This window comes from Hirundo rustica, chromosome 9, assembly GCF_015227805.2.
Source record: "Hirundo rustica isolate bHirRus1 chromosome 9, bHirRus1.pri.v3, whole genome shotgun sequence".
NCBI lineage: Eukaryota > Metazoa > Chordata > Aves > Passeriformes > Hirundinidae > Hirundo > Hirundo rustica.
The window spans coordinates 6,766,046-6,787,837 of NC_053458.1; the positions used below are offsets into that span (position 1 = coordinate 6,766,046).

At 35.9% G+C, this 21,792-nt stretch overlaps 1 protein-coding gene across 3 annotated transcripts in view; it reads left to right on the forward strand.

Moving 5' to 3' along the window:
• Nucleotides 1–21,792, forward strand: part of LOC120756363 (BEN domain-containing protein 5-like) — an 887,649-nt gene that overhangs the window by 44,063 nt on the left and 821,794 nt on the right. For all 3 annotated transcript variants that reach the window (XM_040072626.2, XM_040072624.2, XM_040072625.2), the window contains exon 3: nt 2,921–3,045. In XM_040072626.2, coding sequence (XP_039928560.1) covers nt 2,921–3,045 — 125 coding nt within the window. The remainder of the gene's footprint in view (nt 1–2,920; nt 3,046–21,792) is intronic.

Consider the following 21,792-nt stretch of genomic DNA (forward strand, 5'->3'; position numbering starts at 1 on the left):
TCTGTGTCCTTCTTTGGGAGTAATTCCATCAAAATTTGCACCTCTGCTCTGTGCTGCTGATAACTTAATCCATATCTGGAATTGCTGGGATTGCTGGGAGGCATGTATGTTAGTTTATTAGTTTACAAGATGGACCTAGCCCACCATCTGTGTTCATCCAGCCAGCTGCCTTAACCCTAGAGAATCTGCCAGGATGTGCACAGCTCAGACTGAAGTGAACCCACACACCAGACTTCGTCCAGAGAGATCTAAATCTGTGACCTGTGATGCAGCTGGAATCTAAACTTTTGGGATGTATACCTTGGACTACCTAAATCCTGAAACATCCAAGGAATATTATTATCCCAGCTATGTCATTTATGCATGACATTTAATAAAAAACCCAGCAAAACAAAGTCACTTAATTAAAGGTCTTACAATGCAATAGCTTGGTTTTACCATTCTTATTTACTTTGGAGAATTATCTGTAGGAAATTGTAGTTTATGTTAAGGTTTGGGTTCATTTGTTAGTAAGGGATGGGTCTGACCCCTGTGGCAGAATATGCACTTAGATGTGTCAGGGACTTCAGCTAAAGCCAGGAGTTGTGGGAAGCTGCCTTTGCCCACTCAGTGCTCTCTCAGCCACGCTCCTCACCACGACAGAGGTGAAAATAAGATGAAAAAGCTCATGGGTCCAGGTGCAGACAGGGAGGGTGCTCACCAATGGCCTGCAAAACACTCTGCTGTGGGGAGATTAATTTATTGCCATAGTAAAAATCAGAGAAATGAAAACAATGCCTTCTCCCTGCCCTTCCCTGTTTCCCAGGATCAACTTCCCCATGCAAATGGGGGAAGTTGAGTGGTGCAAGGGGCTGAAGGCTGATCCTTCCTTGCTCCCCTGCTCCACCCTGGCCCTTTCCCTTCCCAGGGCCACAGTCCTGTCAGGAGCACCTGCTCCACCCTGGGTCCTCTGTGGGTCACTGCTCCTCCAGGAGACACCAACCTGCTCCACCCTGGGTCCTCTGTGGGTCACTGCTCCTCCAAGGGGCACCAACCTGCTCCACCCTGGATCCTCTGTGAGTCAATGCTCCTCCAGAAGACATCCACCTGCTCCAGCCTCTCCCCACAGGACACAGAGGCGTCTCTGTCCTGGCTCCCAGAGCACCCCCTTCCCTCCTCCTCCTCGTTCTTCGGTTCTCCTCAGGCTGCCTCGCCCCTCTGTCTGTGTAGGGTTTTGCCCTTCACTGGACACATTTTCACCACCTGGGCTGAGGGGCTGGGCTGTGCCATGGGTAGGGCCATCCTGGAGCCATCTGTGAGTGTCAGGAACAGGCTGGAATGGGCAGGGGCAGCGCGGCCTCTCCAAGAGCCGGGCCTGCGGCCCCACTGCCAGCACCTGGGCACCGACACCCGCCACGGCAGGTGACATTATTTATGTTTGGCAGAGGCGTTCTGGCTTTGCAATAGAGCTGGTTTTCAAATATTTCCGATGCCAAATGTCTCCTTGAGGCGAGCCCTCAGGAACAGATTGAGAGCGTGGAGCAGATTTCTGCAGAGGGAAGCAGCGGAGAGAATTTTCTTCTGAAAAGAAGGATGTGGGTAGAAAGTAGAGGATAACATTAAAAATCGAGAAGATTAAATATGTTCCATTAGTAAAGCCAGAAACAATTTAGGATAAGGTAGAAATTCTGGAACTTTATTGATAAACAGAATTAAAAATGTCTTTTTCCTCCTGCTTTTCCAGCCCAGAGCAGCAGATCAGCTGAAATTTGCTGCTCATGCTGGTATTGAGCAACGTGTTGCCAGAGAACAGTCCTATTGACTGCAGAGGGACTTGCTGATGAGGGAATTGTTTAGCTCAAATATCCTTATAAATACACATTAGAACCCAACAGTATATTCTCAACCCAAAAATACATATCTAACCCCCAAAATATATTTGAAACCATAAACACAGGTTTTCAGTGCTACTTTTTGTAAAGAAAAATAATTTAGCATGTGAGCTAAAGCATGGTCCTGTCTTACAAGACCTGATGAGATGGGTTTTGGATAGATAAGGAAAATTTAAAGTCTTATTTTTGTAATATATAAATGAAATGGACAGTCTAAACCCTGTATCTAAAAATCTTGGCACACTTCAAAGGAAAAATGCCATTTTAGCAATTTAAAAGCACTTAGTGAGTTTTCCCAGTGCTGAACTTCATTTCTATAGCCAGTGTGGTTGCCTGCTGAATAATGCCATAGGGGACAATGTAGCTCTGACTATATTTAAAAATACTATTCCATGAAATTCACTAGGAAAAAGCTGAAGCAAAAATCTCATTTGTGTCTTTGGAAGGAGGTGATAGTGGCTGTAAATGTTGAAGGAAAAGGATTGAGATGGTTTTTGAATCACAGAGGAGATGAAGGCTGGACCATCTGTGGGGAGAGAGGGATGCTTAGAGCAACAGCCAGGGAGGCCAGGGGGAAATCTGGGGACTCTTTAATGTTACAGGGATTTGAACAAGAGCAGCAATTGGAAAGAAAGAAATCCTAACAGGTGGGGACTAAAAGATGTGCAGAGACATCATTAGAAAAGTGAAAAAAAAAAAAGAAAAAGGGAAACATTTAAAAGGGTGTTAGGACACATAATTGGAGTGTTCAGATAAGAGGAGACAAAAGGTCAATTTGATTGAATAATAAAAATCTGTGTTGTCTTCTCTTTGGTGTATTCATATGCATGTAGTTTAGTGCTATATATTTTATCTTATGACTACAATTATGCCTTTAAAAATAATTCTGAATTGTCTTTAAAAAATAATTCTGAACTGTTGTAAGGCCTATTATATTTGTATATTTTAACCAACGGAGGTAGAAGCTTTAAAAACTTTTCTCAGTGTTGTTCCTGGAGAGTTGATCAGGCATTCATTAAAACACATCCTGTTTCATTTGTTCTTGGTAGGGAACCTTGGCCGGGTGGACCACGTCACAGAGTTTGAGTATGACCTCTTCATTAGGCCAGACACCTGCAACCCACGCTTTCGAGTCTGGTTCAACTTCACTGTGGAAAACGTGAAGGAATCACAGGTAAGTGATAATAAATTAGTTGGTAGGATTGCTTCAAAAATTGCTTACTCCAGAATATGTTTTCTTTAACAAAAAAAGATGACAGGCAGGGTTCGCAACTAAAAATTTCTTTAAAACATATCTTTGTTCTTTGAATTTTTCTAAATAAAAGCAAGTATCAGCAGGAGTGTGTATGACCATGCTTTTCGGATATCCAAGACAGGACTTCATTGCAAAGACAACAGAATTTTTGCAAACTAACAGAACTGGTATTAATAATGGCTGCCATTTATTTGTGCTTTTGCATTCCAACCAGATATGTGTGTTAATATAAGAAAAAGAAATCCATCATAGCTGTTCAAATATTATCACTCAAACCTTCATTTAATATGTGTAGAACAATGGGGTACCTTTGCAAACAGGCATTTCCCTAGTGACTTGTAGCAGAGGAGTTGCTTGCCAACATGTCCCTTGTGAAAGAGGAGGTTTAAATGCGATGCAAATTGATAGGCAACTGTTTCACTTACTTTTAAATAAAGTTTTTTTGCAGTAAAGATGTCCCTTGAGAAAGAAACTTCCTTGCTCTATTTTTTCACTGGTATACTTATAAAAGTTATATACTAGCTTCCACACTGAAAAAAAATAATTAAAAAAAGATTTAATTTCACTTTTCACATGCGCCTTGAATTTTGTTCTGATGGCGTGACTTAGTTTATCAGAATCAGTCTGTCATTTTTACTTAATGGAAATAAAGCATATTTAGTAAGAGAAAAAGACTGTAGAAGTTTGATATTTGTATTCCTACGAGACTAATATCTTAATATCCAGCACTGTATCATTCCTGTTACAACTGGAAATCATGAAATTGTTTATCTGTCATCCTGGAGCCTGATACTTTATCAGACAGACCCTTTCCCCTGCTGTGCCTTACTCAACTATGATCAAATTATATAGTCATGAGATGAATGGGAATCTGTCTCAAGGAGGCAAAGAGATCGGGTAGAAAGATACAATATATATCTAGTGCTTACAGGATATTTGTTTTCATGGTTGTCTACATGAAAGAGAATGGTTCCACTATTAAGTTTGACTTGTGAGGTCTGTTTTTGTAATGTGTGCTCCTATAATCTTTTTCTCATCTCTCCAATTTCCGTTAAAATGAGACCTGCCTGGACGTAATCTAGTCTGGAACCCTTTTTAGGTCTTTGTACTACAGGCCATGGGCAGCATTAGTCATTGCAGCTCAGCTATATTAAATGAAAGTTAGAAGTTGCTACATCAAACATACTGTGTAATGTAATCTGTTTTCTGCATTTTGATTATTTTATTTTATGCTTTACTGGAAAACAGTGCCAAGGAAGCCCAAACTTTTCAGTATTGCTTGAAAATGTTGCACTAATAGAAATACGAAGGACCTTTGATAACATTATGTGTAGAAGTAGATATTTTAATAGCTCTCTATAAATCATTACCTGGATAATATTGTATTTATTTTTGACGTATGGTATAATTAATGTGTGAAGAAGGCACATCTGTACATTTATATCTTTTAGGTCTGGTTTCAGACGTTTGAATAAGGACTCACAAAGAGTAGCTACTTTTGTTTTTATATTATTTATTAGTGCAGTATTTTGTGTTAATAATCTACTGATAAATGAAAAGAAAGACCAATTAGACATTCCAGTTAATCTTATCATCCATGCATTATTGTTCTATAAGAAAATAGGTTCTTTGCATTCTGATTTTAATTTTCTTAAGCCGTGGAGCTTCCATTTCTTATGTCTCAGAACTGTTTTATAGACTCCTCTCACTTATAATGTTGCTTGATTTTTAGCCTAAAGCTTTCCTTTATTTAATCCCACAATTCCCAGTTGCAATTCTGCTTAGTAATAACTCCTCTTGGTACAAATAAATCCTCATCATCCCTGACTAACATTTATATTTCTGTAAATTATAACATTCCTCATCATTTGTGTCTCAACCTAGCTATTATGTTTGGTTCTTTCAGCCGTGTATTCAATAGACCACTTTACCTTTTAAGTATTTTTCCGCTTTGGGGGTCTTTGGACTTTCATCATAAGTGAATCTTTGAGTCCTTTGATAATTAGCCCAGTTTCCTAAGGAGGCAAAGCTTATACGGTCACAGTGTCTACTTGCTAGCCTAGGTTTTTGTATGGCTGCTGATCCCTCTCCTCTCTTTTCCCCTTCAATAGCTTCTTAACTCTTGGCCAGTTTCAGCACCACTGGACAGGAATTCCTGTAAGTTTCGGGAAAACAGGCTACCAGATGGGCAAGAGACCCATTAGTGTTCCCACTGGCAGACAGGCTATAGTATGAGATCATTTCTTATTAAACATCAGAGAATCCACAGAGGAGATGAATAGGAGAAAGTACTCATTGGAATTTGCATTTTTAAGATACCAGAGAATCCAACCATGAAATCCAAATCCATAGCATTTAGTAATTTTGCTTCTTGCAGAACTTCTTGTTTTTATTATTATTCTTCCTCTTCCAGTTCCTTCAATATTTTCTTTATAGTGCGGAACTAAAATTTAATGGATAATTCTGAGTATGCTAATCCCAATTTACAGAGAAGGGGCTCGAGTCCCTTTGCTCTGTTACTGCCTCACTATAGACAGCTGGAAATTGCAGCAGCCTTTTGTTGCTGTATCACTATGGAAACTCAGGCCTAATTTGTTTTTCCCTATCATACAGAAGTCTTTTTCAGAGTGATTGCTTCCTTGCTCCTGTTACGTATGTTTGAGGTTACTGTTGTGCTTCATAGGTAATAGAGCTAAGCTCTGTAGTATGCCAGTGACAGCCCTAATATTTCCAGAATTATTTTTAGAATTTTATTATAAACTTGGTTTATTTGCTGTTTACTTTCTGATGTTGAAGAAGAACCAAGAGACTTTTTTTTTTTTTTTTAATTTGGAAGTTGGTAGATTAATTTCTTCCTCCTTATGACTTGGACTTCTACATCAGACCTTTTATGTTGTCAGTTTTATTTTATACGTTTTTCACGAGGAAAGAAGATTTTAAAAAGTAGCTAATGCTTTATATTTATGATGGCAATGAACCATCATGTAAGATTCCTGCAAGGTATAAAATTTGATCTTTTGGTCTCTTTATATTGTTTTTGACTTGCAAGTCAGTTGGACTGAAAAGATCTGAGCTATGATTCTTTCCTGTTACTTGTTTGGTGAATTCAATTAACACCAATATTGGAAAAGAGAAAAAGAAACTGATATGTTATATGTAAGGGAAACACAGGGACTTTTATGATTTACACATATCCATGAAAGGGAGAGTGAAGGAAATAGGATTTGCTGTGGAACACATGGTCTCATGGGCAAAGCCTCCAATTTCTCTAATTATATACGTGTCGCAGGCTGCTCTCTATTCCTGATAATGCTCTTTACTGGGCAGAGTTTGCTTCCTATTCACTTCAGCCATGGCCCTTAAAACACCATCAACGATTTTGCTAAATTCCTTCTCTGTGCAGCCGGAAATTGGATGAACAAATTTCATCTCCCAATTGCATTTCAAGTATTTTAAATATACAGTGCTTCAGGTGCAAGATTACCTCTGAGCTAGAATGGCTTTAATGCTATTACTAGCAACAGTGATTCATTTGAGCTTTTTGGGAAAAAAAAGAGAAATATGTGTACGTGCGATAAATTATAAAAAATATGCTGGTATACCAATATTGGAGGATTTTACAGGTGAAGAGAATGATTATTGTTTTTGAGGGCCATAGCCAGAAATTCTTCTCAAGTACTTGACACTCACGGTTCCAGATACTGTAACTACACTGGGGAAAGATGATCTTTGTCCTGGAAAATTTAATTTTGAGCATTTTGAGAAAAGATAAGAGTTAAATACAAGAAAGCGATGAAAGGATTAAAAGTATTTGAGGATTTTTTATTTAACACACAGCAGCCATATTATACCACTAAGTAATGCACATCTAGGCCTCATGACAAATTCTGTGTGTGTGTGTACCCTGAGCAGCTCTGCTGTCTGATGAATCATGTTGAGAAATGGTATTTTCACTGAGATTAAAAAAAGAACTTCCAACAGAAGGGGTTTCCTAATAGTGCCAAATTTTGTTCTGTAAGTGTTGATAAACACATTTGGAGTTCTTCATCACAAAGGTACTGACAAAATATACCAAGAAGGATAGAGGAGAAGAATGGATATTTGGCAGCTAAGACTTGATCATTACTTACAGTTAATAAATCAATCCAGATTGAGGTTAAAATCAAAGAACCAAATGTTATTTACTTCAAAAGCTTTCTCTCTGTTACTTCAGTTGCTGTTGCACTGAAACTAGAATTTTGACTCATGATTTTTTTTTTTTTTTTGGGTTTATGTGTGGGTATGGATCAGGAAAAAGGATAGCCTGTTTTTCAGAAATTGAAACAGGATGCCCAGGTAAGACAGAGATTGTCATAGCTGGACATTATTATGAATGCATGGAACTGTCATTGTGGAATTTTCTTTTTTTTTTTTTTCCTACACTGTTTTGTAAAATATAAAAGGCTGTAAGATATCTGTTGTCTTTAATTGATTAGATATTCAGGGAAAATTTGTTTTTGACAGTGGATTTTATATGTTCAGGCCTCTTTTTACTGTCCTAAAAAACGTCAGTGATCCTTAGCAGACAACTGCTTCTTTATGATGTTACAGCTGTGATTGTTTAAAGATATGAGTGATATGTGTATACGGAGAGATAATGTCTCTCTTTGTACCAACTGACACGTTTTGGAGAAGCAGGGGGGAAAAAAGAAAAGCAGCCATCATTTGAGGTACTCAACCTTTTTTTTTGACCTAAGAACTCATTCTGTGCAGTTAATTCCTGCCGAAGCTGCATCCAAAGTAAGATGGAGTGAATATGACATCAAAAGCAGGCTAAATTTGGAAACAGGCTACCTTTTTACTTTCTTCTTAAGCAGACATGCTTTGCTCTACTGTCATTTGGGGATTTAAGTTACTGGTATCAAGATGCTTTATAATGTCTTACACTCTTTCCAGCTTCTCATTTGAGAAGACAGATATTTTCTTTACTGTGCTTTAAAGGCTATATTGCCTTTACCTAGCTTTGGAAAATGCATATGTAAAAGGGCATGTTTTTATGAAAGAGTACAGATATGAAATTTTGAAGTGAGTACATTTGAAGTGAATGGATAAAGTGTTTTTTGCAACAATTCCTAACCAACCTTAAATGCATAATTTCTTTAGTGTGCTTCATTGCAGATAGCTTCTTAATAAATTAGGTAAATATCACTCATTTATTAATAATTTACCTTAGTAGTTTATTAATCCTCTTCTGGTCAGCTCCTGTAATCTCTCTAAATAGCTGTTTATAATGATTTGCAAGGAGAATCACTAGATTATTTGAATTTTCAGTGTTTAGGAAGCCCCAAGTTGTTACCCATTTTTTTGTACTCTTATGTGAATTTTTAGCATGCTAGAAAGAGACGTCCAACTCTTCCTGTATTTTGGTATTTTAGTCACCATTTGCACAGGTAGGCAAAACCTGATTTTTTTTCATGTCCCAATTTTGTTTTGTAATATGAGTTTTTTTTGTTTCCTTGCTTTTGATACTTTTCTTGAAAACCATTTATATTTAAGAGGTTAAATGGGTATCAGTAACCCAGCTGACACTACCAGCTCTCGTTCCCATTTTGACTTCAAGATGTAACTGTGAGTAGCATCATTGCTATAACTTTTCATTCACTGCTTACTGTAGTGATTTAGTATTGATTTAGTTGGAGCAGTATCAAATTTTTATTTGTTTCATATGTGAGTGAAATTTTCCCTTTTCTCTTAGCTAGCAAATAGTGGATTTTGGTTCTTGTGGCTGAACATGGTCAAGATTTAAACTTTGACATGCATCTAAGGCTGCTGGGTTTGTCAGTCATTATCATTCATCATTATCATGTTATATCATACCATGATTTATTTTCCCTTGGAGAAAAGCAAATACTGCATAAAGGTTGAAGTTATAATCATTTTTTCTAAGATTAAAGAGGAGACAAAGTAGTCTTGGCACATTTTCATCAGGAAAAATCACATAAAAGAAGTTAATCTGAATTAGAGAATGGTTTCAGTGAAAGTTCTTTGGTGTTCACTAGCAAATATGACAACAGTTGAGCAAAATAAGAGTTATGTATTTGTATCCTTTGGGATTCCTTTTGGATTTTCGAAGCAGCAGAAGTCTGGACTTAAAGTTGGTTTTTGTTTAATCCGATGACATCCCTGTGTATGACTGTGTTGCACTGCATATCCTCCACTGGCCAAGTTCCTTAAAGCTGTATTTGTGTGCATATGTATATTTTATATATAAAATGTATATAAATCCATGTCCATCTGCCTAGAAAACACGAGAGGCTGAGGAGGGTGCATTTGGATAATATCTTTTTAGTAACAGCTTTACTACAGGGTAAGCAGATAATTTGAGTAGCGCATGCCTTTCAACTTGAAAATAAATGGGAAAAGAAGGATTGGAGGAAGGATGATGCAAATTTTGTAAGACCTTGTGGTACTGTAGCATCTGGTGATATGTGTCTGTTAGGGAAGGGGTTGAATTATCTGAAATCTGTATTAAAAATCAAAATTATTTCAAAAGAGCCTTTGTATTTTTAAAAGTAGTTTTACTGATCCCTGTGTTGGAAAGTGGTACAATTTTATCATAAGTCAAAAGTGCATAGGGTTAGATGATACCTATAGCAGTTGAAGTAATCATTTACTTACTGAGGAAGCCATATGAAATGATAATTAAATAAGAAACAGTGATGACATTTAAAATAGATTGCATATGCGTCTCAACATTTAAAAAAAGAAAAATAAATTGAACATACTGCAGTTTTGAAGAAAAAGAATGTTACCATTTTGGAAACTTGTGCCTATATTGGTCATGTATAAAATTAGATTTATAAATTATTATTCTTCCAAGTTGGAATCCTTTCGAGTACGTTTAATTTTATTTTGGATCAATAATTCAGTTGTGCTTGGAATAGATTGAGGGTGCATGTGAAACTCTGTTAAGTGCAATATCGTGTGCATCTTCATGAAATTATCCAAAGCTGTCAGGATGGGTGTCATCCTTTGAAAAGTAATGAATGCAGGTAGGTTGGTAAGCACAGGAAATAGTCAGCATTACCAGAACAACATCTGTCCCGGTGAAATACTCACTGTTGGCAAGGCAGTATTAAATTCATAAACTTTTTCTGTTCCAGGTGTCTGTAAGAACATTTCAGCTGCCAGTGTTCAGTAATTATTGCACACATACTGTATGCTTCAGATTTAACACTGCCTTTTGCCTACAGGAAACTAATGGCCAGGTGTGTTTAATTTCCTATGATGGTGGCACCTGTCACTCAAAATGTCAAAAATACATTATAGATGCCATCAACAAAATCAGCGCAGTGATGATCTTGATGTCAGTGATGTGACATGCTTACTTTTCTTTCAATTTAAAACTTTTTTGATTTCTGATTAAATATTCCCTTTTTTAGTTCCAGAGAGAATTGTCTTCCATGCAAATTTGGTTTCATTTTCCTTCTGTTACTGAAGAGTCTTTATATTAGAATGTGGAAGCATACACTGAAGAAGTGAAGATGAAATGTTTTGAACTTTCCTGCTTTCAGATTTTTTTTTAATCTTTTTAATTCAGAGTAATTTTTAATTTTTAATATTCAGAATAATCTGTCTCCCATTGATTTCAGAGGGAGCAAAGTTCCTACAATGTTAAGTGCTGCAGAGAAGTTCCATCGTGATCTCAATTAAATATTTTGTTCCTTTGCTATACTGTTTGTAAGTATGTGCTTAGTTTATCAAACTCTGCAGTTATCACACATTAAGATATTCACTTTCAATTTTTTTAGGGAGCAAATAAAATTAAAGTGCCAAGATTTGTAGCTACATTTCTTTTTATTTTGTTTGTTTGTTTTTGCTGTTAATTGAAACTGGAAAACTGTATAAGTTAACTGAGATATTACACTATATATAGTTAAATTATTACGTTTCTTCCAGCAAAGTGTATTTTAATTTATCCATTGAAGAAGCTGTGAAATACTCTGTAAAATGACTGTGCAATTTTTTTTTGCTTTGGGAAGTTAAGGAAAATGAACACTGGATTTATAAACTGACTCTCAACATAGAGCTGCTGTATTTTATATACAAAAAGCAGAATGATCAGCTGGGTGGTTCTGATGATTGAGTACAGTTCCCCTAATTTAGGATATGACCTTTACACCCTGGATAGGCAACATCTGCTGTTACCACAGCTCAGGATGGCTCTGGCAATTTTTTTTTTTTTTTTTTTTGATGATTTGAGAAGCTCCATGGAAGCTTCTAATTTTCATAGTAGCACTACCATGATGAACTGTGGCTCATTACTGTAAACTGATGGCAGCTGTTAATACTATTACAGGCAGAGACTTTTTATTTAAGGGAAACATTAGCCAGTAACTGGTAGATTTCTGACACAGTATTACATGAGGCTTCCTGTTAGGAAGGAGAGCAAAGAGAAATGGATTTGAACCCATTAGTATCAGAATTACGTGTCAAAAAGCTAGAGCAGAGTTCAATTTATTTCTGCAATAACGTGTAAGCTAGAGATTGACTTGACAATTATTTTACCTTACATTGCTCTGGTTGTTCTGAGATGACTATTCCAACATCAAATCATCTTGTTTGGACATCTTTTACAGAATAACATGATAGTCTAAATATGCATTATGTTATGTAGGAACTAAAACTCGGCAGGTATTTTCGAGTAGAAATGAGTGTTTTATTACTCCTTTTACTAGAGGATGTATATACAGTGGAACACATTCAGCATAGATTTAAAACAACTGCATGTATTTGTGCTAAATCTAGTGCATGTTGTTGAATGGCGTTTACATTGTAATAGAAAGGATAATCTTTCTGAAGCTTTTAGTGGCTTGGTATAAGGAATACAAATAATCTGCCCCAAAATACTTGTTTTCTCTAAGCCAGTCATTGAACAGGGTTGTGGCCTCTGTTTAGCAGTCTCTTTTTTCCCCTAATAATTTTCCAAGGTAGGAGACAACAAATTGGACAACTACTTCTTTATTATAATTTTCAACTTAGAGAAGAGCATTATTACCGAAATTTTTGCCCACTTAATATATGTATGGTCCTGCTGAACATCAAAGTCTGTGAGTTCAGAGCCTTAACCTTGAACATTGTAACAAGCTTTTATTGGAGTGGCGGTTTTTCCTGTCTTGAACTGATGGTCCTCTACAGGACACTTATTTAATTTCTAATTGTGTAGCATAATTTTTGAAGGGTGTTGTATTCATTGTCCCTCTGAAAATTCTCATGGAGCTTTGAAGAACATAAAAGTAATATTTCACACCAATGTGAGGATTCTCCCAGCGGGTTTTCCTTTCCCTTTGCATGGTTCCACGCAGGACCGTGTCACGCTCAGGGGTGATGCAGGGAAGCAGCTTTGCAGCTTTGCAGCTTGTTGTGTGTTTGTGTTCGGATCTTCTGTGAACTCTGTGGGCAAAACTAATCCCACAATCAGAGCACTACAGAGTATTGTGGGGTCCATGGCAGGGCATTTCCTGGCCCGGCAAATTCGACAGTGATGCCGAGTACCTCCAGTGTTAGGTTTAGAATCGCCTCAATAGCCAGATTAAACCTAATGTCCTTCCTGGCAGGCATGTGGAATGGCAATTCCATGGCTTTGGAATATCCAGGATGAAACTACAATAGCTGTTCCTCATGGATCCTCTCTTCCCTATGGCTGCAGAAGGTTTTCTTTGGGTTTTCAGAGGTTAATATAGCTACCTACCTAGGTCAATTGTTATGTTATGTGGAGTTATATATATTTATTTTATTGATTTAAAGCCTGTTCATTATAAAAATCAGCCTATAAAAAGAGATGGCACGTATGCAGGAAGATAATTTTTTTTTTTTTTTTTTTCACCAGGAATTTCTCATGCAAATACAAATGAATTTTCCAAATGTAAATGTTTGGCTAGATTATTCTTCAGAGACACATATTGATTTCTGTTGTCACCCTTCAGTGAGATTTAGTGTAGGTTACTGGGAAATCCTTTCTAAGCACATACTGAAAAAAATGTAAAATATGATTTCCTTGACAGTTAGTGAAAAGAGACAGGGTAGATGTTAACAAATTAACTGTGTTTATTCCATCCTCACCAGTTTAGGAGTCTTTCGGCTTCTGAAAAATCAGCTCGTTTGATGCTTAGAGAATACGGGTCCATATTGCACTGGGTGAGCTCGAAAGCACATTTTGAAATTCATAGCTTAGCAAGAGGGAAGCTTTGCATTTCCTGATTTTCCTTTGCAGATCTAAATGTGGAGTTGTGGCTCTCTCGCCAGAGTGGGAAATACTGTATAATTTTGCAGTTTAGGCTATTCTATAATGCAAGTAGTATGACTCTCATGGAAATCTGTGTGTGATGGCCAAGCTTAATCCTGAAATGTGTTTCATTCAGCTTTCTAATAAACCTGAAATTCATAAATTTCTGTGTGTTATAGTGGGTTTGATAATTATGGATTATAATAATTTTATACTTCAGTGCTTAAAATCAAATATTATTCTACAAATACTTTTTATTTTTTTCTTTTCATTTTTTCATTTTTCTTTTCATTTTTTCTTTGTTATTTAAAGACTGCAAAATGCTTTCAGTAGTACCAGTGTAACCTATGAAGAATTTTTTTATAACAATATAATTTTATATCTATCTAAACAAGTTATTTTAAAATTTATATAATATTTTTATGTCTTAAAAGGACTGTTAGATATAAGTGTCGAACAGCTTGTTATGATTCAGTCATGATAAATATCAAGTTTCCCTAAAAATTAATAAAAAAAAATATTATTTCAACAGCTACAAAACCTGATCAATTTCTGCTTTCTTGGCATTGTGGTATTGTTGACCTCCATTAATTCACTTTCTAAATGATTTAAAAACTATTAATGTCATGTCAGTTGTAAGGTACGGTCAATACATGTTATGTTTTAAAAATACATTTTAATATATAGATGAGACGACAATGTTGCAGTAAATTACTGTATTTTAATAAGATTTCTATAGTAATTTCTATGCACTCCTTTGCTCATTTTGTAGATAATAATAAATGTAAGAGTTGGATGGAAAATTCAGCTTCTGTTGTTTCAAGGGAACAGTGATGCTTGGGTTTGTACATAATTAGTAGTGAAACTACAAATATTAAAATTATACAATGATGTAGATGTATTTTCTCCAAACATTTGGGAGCATTTTGAATTCAGAGTTGGTTTGTTTTTTTTTTTTAATGATCTCTCTCTCTGATGTACTTCAAGGAAGAAAAGCAGAAAGAATTTTGGAAAAAAATTAATCTTTGTGGTAAAACTGGCTTTATAAAAAGCCAAACAAGCAGAGGCATTTTAACATAATTTTCTCCTGGCTTAAACAATCTTAATTTTATCACTTTGCCAAACTGTGTTCCTTTGCATGAAGTATGTGCAGGAGATACTTCTGAATTTGCATTTTCATTAGATTTAGCATTCAGCACCTAATGCCATAAATTTGTTTTTGAAACTCTTTAATTCCCCTGAGTGTTCCAACATATTGAATGCTATTTGCTTTGTATTATGTTGGCAGCAAATCTGCAGTGAAAATGCTGTCAATATATATTCATAGCTAACATTGTTAACTAAAAGCAATATTGTTTTTCTATTGTAAGCTGTCACAAATGTTTGGCACCCTGTTGTGTAAGCCAAAAAAATGTCAAAGAAAGAAAAGGATATTTTTGAAGAAAAGTGCAGTGATAGTGTCAAGTTTTCTGTATTAAAATACATTCCTTGTTTGTATAGACCTTTACAATTTATGAAGTTGTGTTTTGTAGTAATGTAAAGTTAGAATACTGTGAGAAGATGCAGGCTGTTACAGATATTATATTAAATGAGAGGAGCGCATGAGTAAATGATACAGCCATTTCACTTTGTGTGTAATGCAATGCTTATCAGGCTGTAAAATGTATTCTACTAAACCCAAAGATTATTTTATTAATAGATGTGCTATATGTATGTGGAAAATGAATGAAAAATATTTTGCATTTTTTCCTGGTTTTGAAGATGAAGTGTATAATCAAGAAGAACAAATGCAGAGTTTTGAACATTCTCCTAGGGAGTATCCTTATCTCTGTGTAAGAAATACTGATTTTGTTTATTTAAATTGTGTATTCCTTTTCCCAATCATTCATTCTTTTCTAATGGATTTTTTTTTTTGGTATCTGCATACTATTATAAGAATGTCTTAGAGTATCTTAGAGGACTTCTGTGGGGAGAAATGAAAAAAGAAAAATTCTGTCTGCCGTGCAAATAACTAATACATAATAAATACCCATAAGCTAAAATAAGACAAGTGGCATCTTTTGTGCTGCTCTTGCAAGTGTTTTAACCCAGAGAACTTGTAACCTAAGCCATGTAAATGGAAACTTCTGGATAAGGTACTTGAGGCACACCCAAGGCTGCAGGTTGGGTTCCTCTGAAATCAGCGGAGTTCAGCTGGTGGCAATGGAGAGTGCTGAGAAAAATCAGTGTTTCAGCCCCACACACGGCTCTCACTGAAGTACCAGAGCTTCACAAAGATACAGATTTCCAATCTCTCATCTCACCAAGGTAAAACTTTTCTATATTCACCTAGGTGAAAATATTAATCTGTGCATAGTGAAGGACTGGCAGCCCCACAAATGTTGTCATTCATTATGACAAATGGTGTCATGCTCTAGAAAACTTGCTGAATCATAATGTATTGAATTTAGGAAACTTTTTTGATAAACCTTTAATGGATTTGGACATTGGTCAGTATAGTTTAAAAACGCCCAAACCTTAAATATTTTGATCTATGACTCAAGAACCATCATTGGTAAATTTGTTTGAACACTCTTTTTTTCGTAAGGCAATGTATTGGTGACACATATTAACGTCTGTCATCTTTTGTGGTAGTGGCACAAGTTGTGAATGCACACTGCCTGATCATGCAGATGCCAATAAAAAGTCCTTTTTTTCCTTGCAGCTGATTTCACCCCTCTATTTCAAAATAACCTCTGCTTTCTGCACTGATATTTGCTCTGCTAGGGGAATACAGGTGCCACAAGTGATTTTACAAGGTCCCTGTTATGGACTCGCTATTTTCAAACATTTTCTAAGAAGTGCAAAATAACCCAAGTTTCCATTGACTTTAGTGACATTTCAGTATTATTAGCACTTTGGAAAGTTGGCCTTTATATTACTTGGCACCAATCCCTATAAATTCTCTCATGTGCTTTCAAGTAAAATTGCATAAACCTTCAGAGCTAAGTCTCCCACTACTGTCCAAATAAATTTTTTCCTGCTTTTTAACCCCAAATATTCTTTCCTAATTTTCATAAAGAAGAAGAAACTAATAAAAAAATGTGAAATTCATTTGAGGTATGGAATTACTCTCTGGGTCTTTGACTGGCATTATGTAACAGGATCAGGGATGTTCATTAATGTTCTAGGTGAATGTCCAGTACATTCAAGTCTAAGAGAGAATGTGTCTTGCCCCTTTATTCATTCTTTTCTAGATTATTCCAGGAACTTGCGCATGATTGAGTGTAATGTGTATCTGGAGAGGCAATATGCTTGGACAATTACATTCACAGGTGAATAATATTTTTTAAACACAATAAAAAAGACTTTAACAGTTTCTGAAATGGCTCACAAGATAGGAATGGCTGTTAAAGAACAGGAGACAGTACTGCATCCTGCAGACAATTGACAAAATGGAGTAGCAGTTTTCATCCTTAATTTGATTCTTTTTCCTCAGTGGCAGAGGGATGCACAGTCTTTCTTACACTGTTTATCTTATTTTGGCATAACAGATTTAATCATGACTATATCCATTTTCCACAAAGTGTCTTGTGTCTTGAATCATGGAATATTTAAATCTTTTACAGGTGTGGGATAACTGTTCATCTTATCCTACCGGAAAGCTTTGGATTTCTGTGCATTGTGGAAGAACGTACCTTTCCCCAGTTTTCAGAAATGTTTATGAAGCTTTATAAAGTGCTGTGTCTTCTATCTGGCAGTTAGATTTCTATCAGTTCTTGCTATTGTTAGGGTTCCTTTTTATTACTTACTTTATTATATATTGTACAGGAGGACCTACATTGCCATTTTACTTTTTTTGCTGTTGTTTTGTTAGGCATAAATTTGATGCTGTGGGAGGAATGAAGATGTGCAAACCTGGTTATTAATCATGCTCAAATCTTTTTCATATGTGTGTCTCGAAACACTTCTTTTCCTTCTATTACCCTTATATGAAATAAAATTGTATTTTTCTTTTTTATGCTTGAGAGTTTTCACTGGATAAAAATGCAGGCTGTTGCTTTTTCCCCCTTGCAGAAGTGATGTCACAAAAAGGAGCAGGATACTCCTAACTTTTTCCCTTAGCCCAAATTATGCTCATCCCTGCTGAGGAATTTAGGTGGAGGACTCCTTCAAGATGTGTTACCTGCTTTTTCTTCTAGCAGGAGCGACTCAGAATTCTCTTGAGGGTGGCTATTGCAATGACAGTGGAACACAAAGACAGAGAAATTAATAAAGTAAATAGGAAAGACAGTAAATATAGACCAGACCATCCTCATTTACTGTTAGAAATAAGAGAGGAACAGTATTAAGGCACATAGATGAGACAAACCAGCACTTATCCATGGTGAAATCTATAAAATGTCTTCGATTGCTCAAGGGATCTTTAGATATAGCATTATTTTCTCTATCTTATGGATGACTTGACCACCTTCACTATGAATTTTTCATGATTTTCCTGACCCAGCAGCTCTTGCCTGTGGAGAGAGTAATACAGTATTGATTTGGGTGTTAGGTTTCTGCCTTTTTTGCCATAACAGGATTTTTGTAGCCTAGAAACCTCAATCCCTGATTACTCATTAGAGACTTGAACAACTTTTCTTAGATCTGGAATGTAAAAGAAGAATCACTTGGTTACTTTTGTCGTAGGTAGCCTTTGTAGTGGAATTTCTGCTCATCTTGGTAATGAGTGTTGTTATTAAGTTTTCCTGATTGAATGGGCTCTACTAGGCCTTCAGATTGCAAAAATACTGCTGCCTGCTAACAATTAGTGTGTTTGCAGCAGAATTACACTGGTGAATGTGTTTATTTAGCAGCATATTGCAAACCAGTGAAATAAGTAAGGGTCTGTCCTCCTGCATTCATCCTGGCATTGATGTCTTGGTGACTTATTTCCTGTGCCTCTTGGGCATATTAGAAAATTGAAAAGAGGCCATGATGTTGCTATTTCTCATTTAAACTGTTGTGTTTTTTTTTTTTAAAATAAAAAATCCATATCTTACATCCTCTGAAAACTTACTCTCAGCATTGCCATGGAAACAAGATTTTTAAAAGAGACAACTGAAATTTAGCAGCAGTTTTTATTTCTTTGTGATTCATACTTCATAAAAATGCAAATGTCACACTAATACATGTTTTACCTTAATATTTTATACTACCATTTTGTCTTAATTGGTCTAATGTTTTTCCTAATTAAATGTTGAGCTTTTTTGAATGATTTTAAAACTGTACTGTGGACCTATCAAGCTTTAAATTTTGACTGTGTGACACACAATTTAAGACACTGTCATAGAGGAAAATCAATCATTTCAACCTGTAGTCACAGGCACAACAAAAGATTTAAAAGATTTAAAAAGCCTTTTGTCCTGACTGGAAATTTCTTGGCCTCTATAATCTTAATTTCTAGTGAAGTATCACAGCAAATAGCTTTTAATCATTTATATTCCTTTGTTTTTCACTTTATTTTCTCTAACTGTGCGAAGTTGTTTAGAGGATAAATTACTGCTGTGCTAAATAAGGCTTTTATTCATAGTTCCCATAAGAGGAGTGTTGTGTTTATGCAAAGCTACAGTGTGTGCATTGGTTTACGTACATACTTGCATCAACATGTGTAAATAAACTACATTAATTTAACATTTTATTTGTCTGTAAACATGCAGCAGTCGATAACGTTAGCTCAAACACAAAAAAGATATCTGGCGTTCTCTCCTGAGTGCTGCTTGGTCAGGCCTCATAGAACATGCAACATTTTGCCTTTTATAAATGAAAGTTAATATGATTAGAGCACCTGACTGAGGGTGGACCCAATCCCCTTGTCCAGATCATCAACGAATGGATGAAACCCCAACACTGACCCTTGGGGGAAACCACTTGTGAACTGGGTGTAACCCCACTCACCAGCCCCTCTGGGCTTCAGACTGGGACATCCACTGAAAGCCAGTGTGTTTTTCACAATTCTCTCGTCTCTGAAGCCACTGCACCTTGTGACATTGGAAAGAAAAGAAAATGGTGTGCACCACATACACTACTGGCCTCAGTGTGAAATTGTTATTACTCACGGCTCGAGCAGTATGGATCATAGAGCCCTCAGTGCTGAGCTGTAAATGAACTGTATTGCCTCCTTTTATTGCATTTTTAAGAATGTTTTCAACAGGTAAATCAAGCAGGAGATTCTTGTGAAGTTGTACTATACTGTAGGGGAAAAAAGTGTAGTCATAGAGAAAATACAGAAACATGGGAAGGCTTCTGCCCTGATGAATTTGGCTTTTTTAATTAAAAAACTATTTTCAAATAATTTTATACCCGTTACCCTAAAATTTGCTTTGTAGATGCTGAAGATTTATTGGTGTATATATTGTCCACACTCTACGAGTACCTTGTTCTGATTAAGGGCATCATGGATGCACGTTGAATGATGAAAAGAGCCTGAAACTGTATTTGAAGCTCAGTTTTATGCAAATTTTCACTGAGATTAAACAATATTAAGCATTTATGATTAAGTTTTGGGTAAGTAACTTATCTCATGAGGCAGTGATTGCATGTATTTGACCACACAATAAAATCAGTAGAAAATTATTTTTGATATATTTGTAGTGCTTAGAGCAAGTGAAAAAAAAGTATTTTTATCACTGAACTTGTCAATTATTTAAATACATTAACCTATTAAAAGAATGTATCATCATTGCCTATGCTACAAATGCATTTAAAATCCTAGAAACATGTTGGTCAGGTTCCCAGGGCTGCCCACTCAGATTTAGCTGAGTGTGTATAAAAGCTTTCCTTTGTAAACATAGCAGGTCCTGCAGTTTGAGCAGTGTGTTTGCCCATTTTTGCATGCTCAACTTCCTTGCAGCCTTCTGAAGAACAATGCTTGACATTCTGGATGGGTGGTACTTAAGAGGAGAAAAGACAAAATTCTTCAAAATATCATAATATTGAGGGGCATGCAGACACACAAATGAAACAGTAGTGGAGTGTCAAACGAATGCATTTGAAAAGTAATTACATCTGACTTTTATACTGAAACAAACAAACACAATTGTTCAACAATATCTTTCTCCACAGACTCGGTTGCCAGTGTATTAATAATCCCACATAATTGACACTATCTCTATTCATATTATGTGTACTGTACTATTTGCAATCTTCAGTTTTTCCTTTTTTTTCCTCTCTCTGAAGATGAGCAATATCTTTTTCAAGTTAACGAGATTCCTCTTTTACTTAAACAAGATGCATATTCACTATCTTTCAGTTGTTTTAAAGTATAATTGCTATGAATGTGTTCAACAGTTTGACTTTGTTTCTTCAAATTGAGTGAATTAATTAAAAATCGGTGTTTGCCCAAAAAAGAGTGAATGAGCACACTCAGTGCTTGATGTCAGAAATCAGACTGTAAATGAGCATAATTATGTTTCACCTTCCTATTTAGTCATTTGTGTGGGCATAAACATTTAGTTGTTTGCTATATTATTTCTTAAACAGTTTCATTTACACTTTGGTTTTTTAAGGAGAGAGGGAAGGTAAAAGAAAAGTTAATGACTAGATAATGATTTCTTTCTGAAAGGCTGAGCATCACTTCTAATATTCAATTTGCAGAACATCAGGGTAGAAAATACTTCTCTGATTTTTTTTTGCTAACTGTGCATTATTTAGAAAGAAATTCTCACCACAGAAAGTGAGAGATCATTTTGGCTTCAGGTGCCAGGTTGTTATTCTGACAGAAAATTATGGTATGGTGTAAGCAACGTGATATGCAAAGGTGTTTTCTATCTGTATTGTACAATATACTGCTTTAAAGCAAATGATGGTGGCTGCCATTTTGTTTAAAATAATCCATATTATAGAGTCGAAACAGCGTGACTTTTTTCCTTAAATTTACATAGCCAACAAAATAGCCTTTTTCTATTTTGACTGCCTGCAGAATGGAAAATGAAATGCAGTTCAACCAGCACATTGCTTGTTATAATTTTGCTTTTTGTGGGGTTGTTTTTCTTGTCCCTAGAGAAACCCAGCATTATATTCATGAGTTGGATAGGCTTATTTAATAGTAAGCAGTTGCTTAGTCTTCATGAAGGATTCCATGACCCAACAGTGCAATCAGATAGGAGAATAAATTGGCATTTCTATATAGGAATATTGTCTTACTACTGAATCAAAACCCCCCTGTGATTATTGTGTGTTTTTTTATATACATCAAATAAAAAGTCCTAAATGTGAAGAAGGATGTTATATCAGTTCATTCTAGGCTGAGACAAATTAACTAAGACGATGAACAGAAAAATGTGCAACTGAAGATTTCATTTTTAAAAGGTTAAAATTAGAGAAAGAAGGGAATGTAGGACAAAATGAGAGGTTAGTAGTCAGTGGTTGAATATCCCACTGCC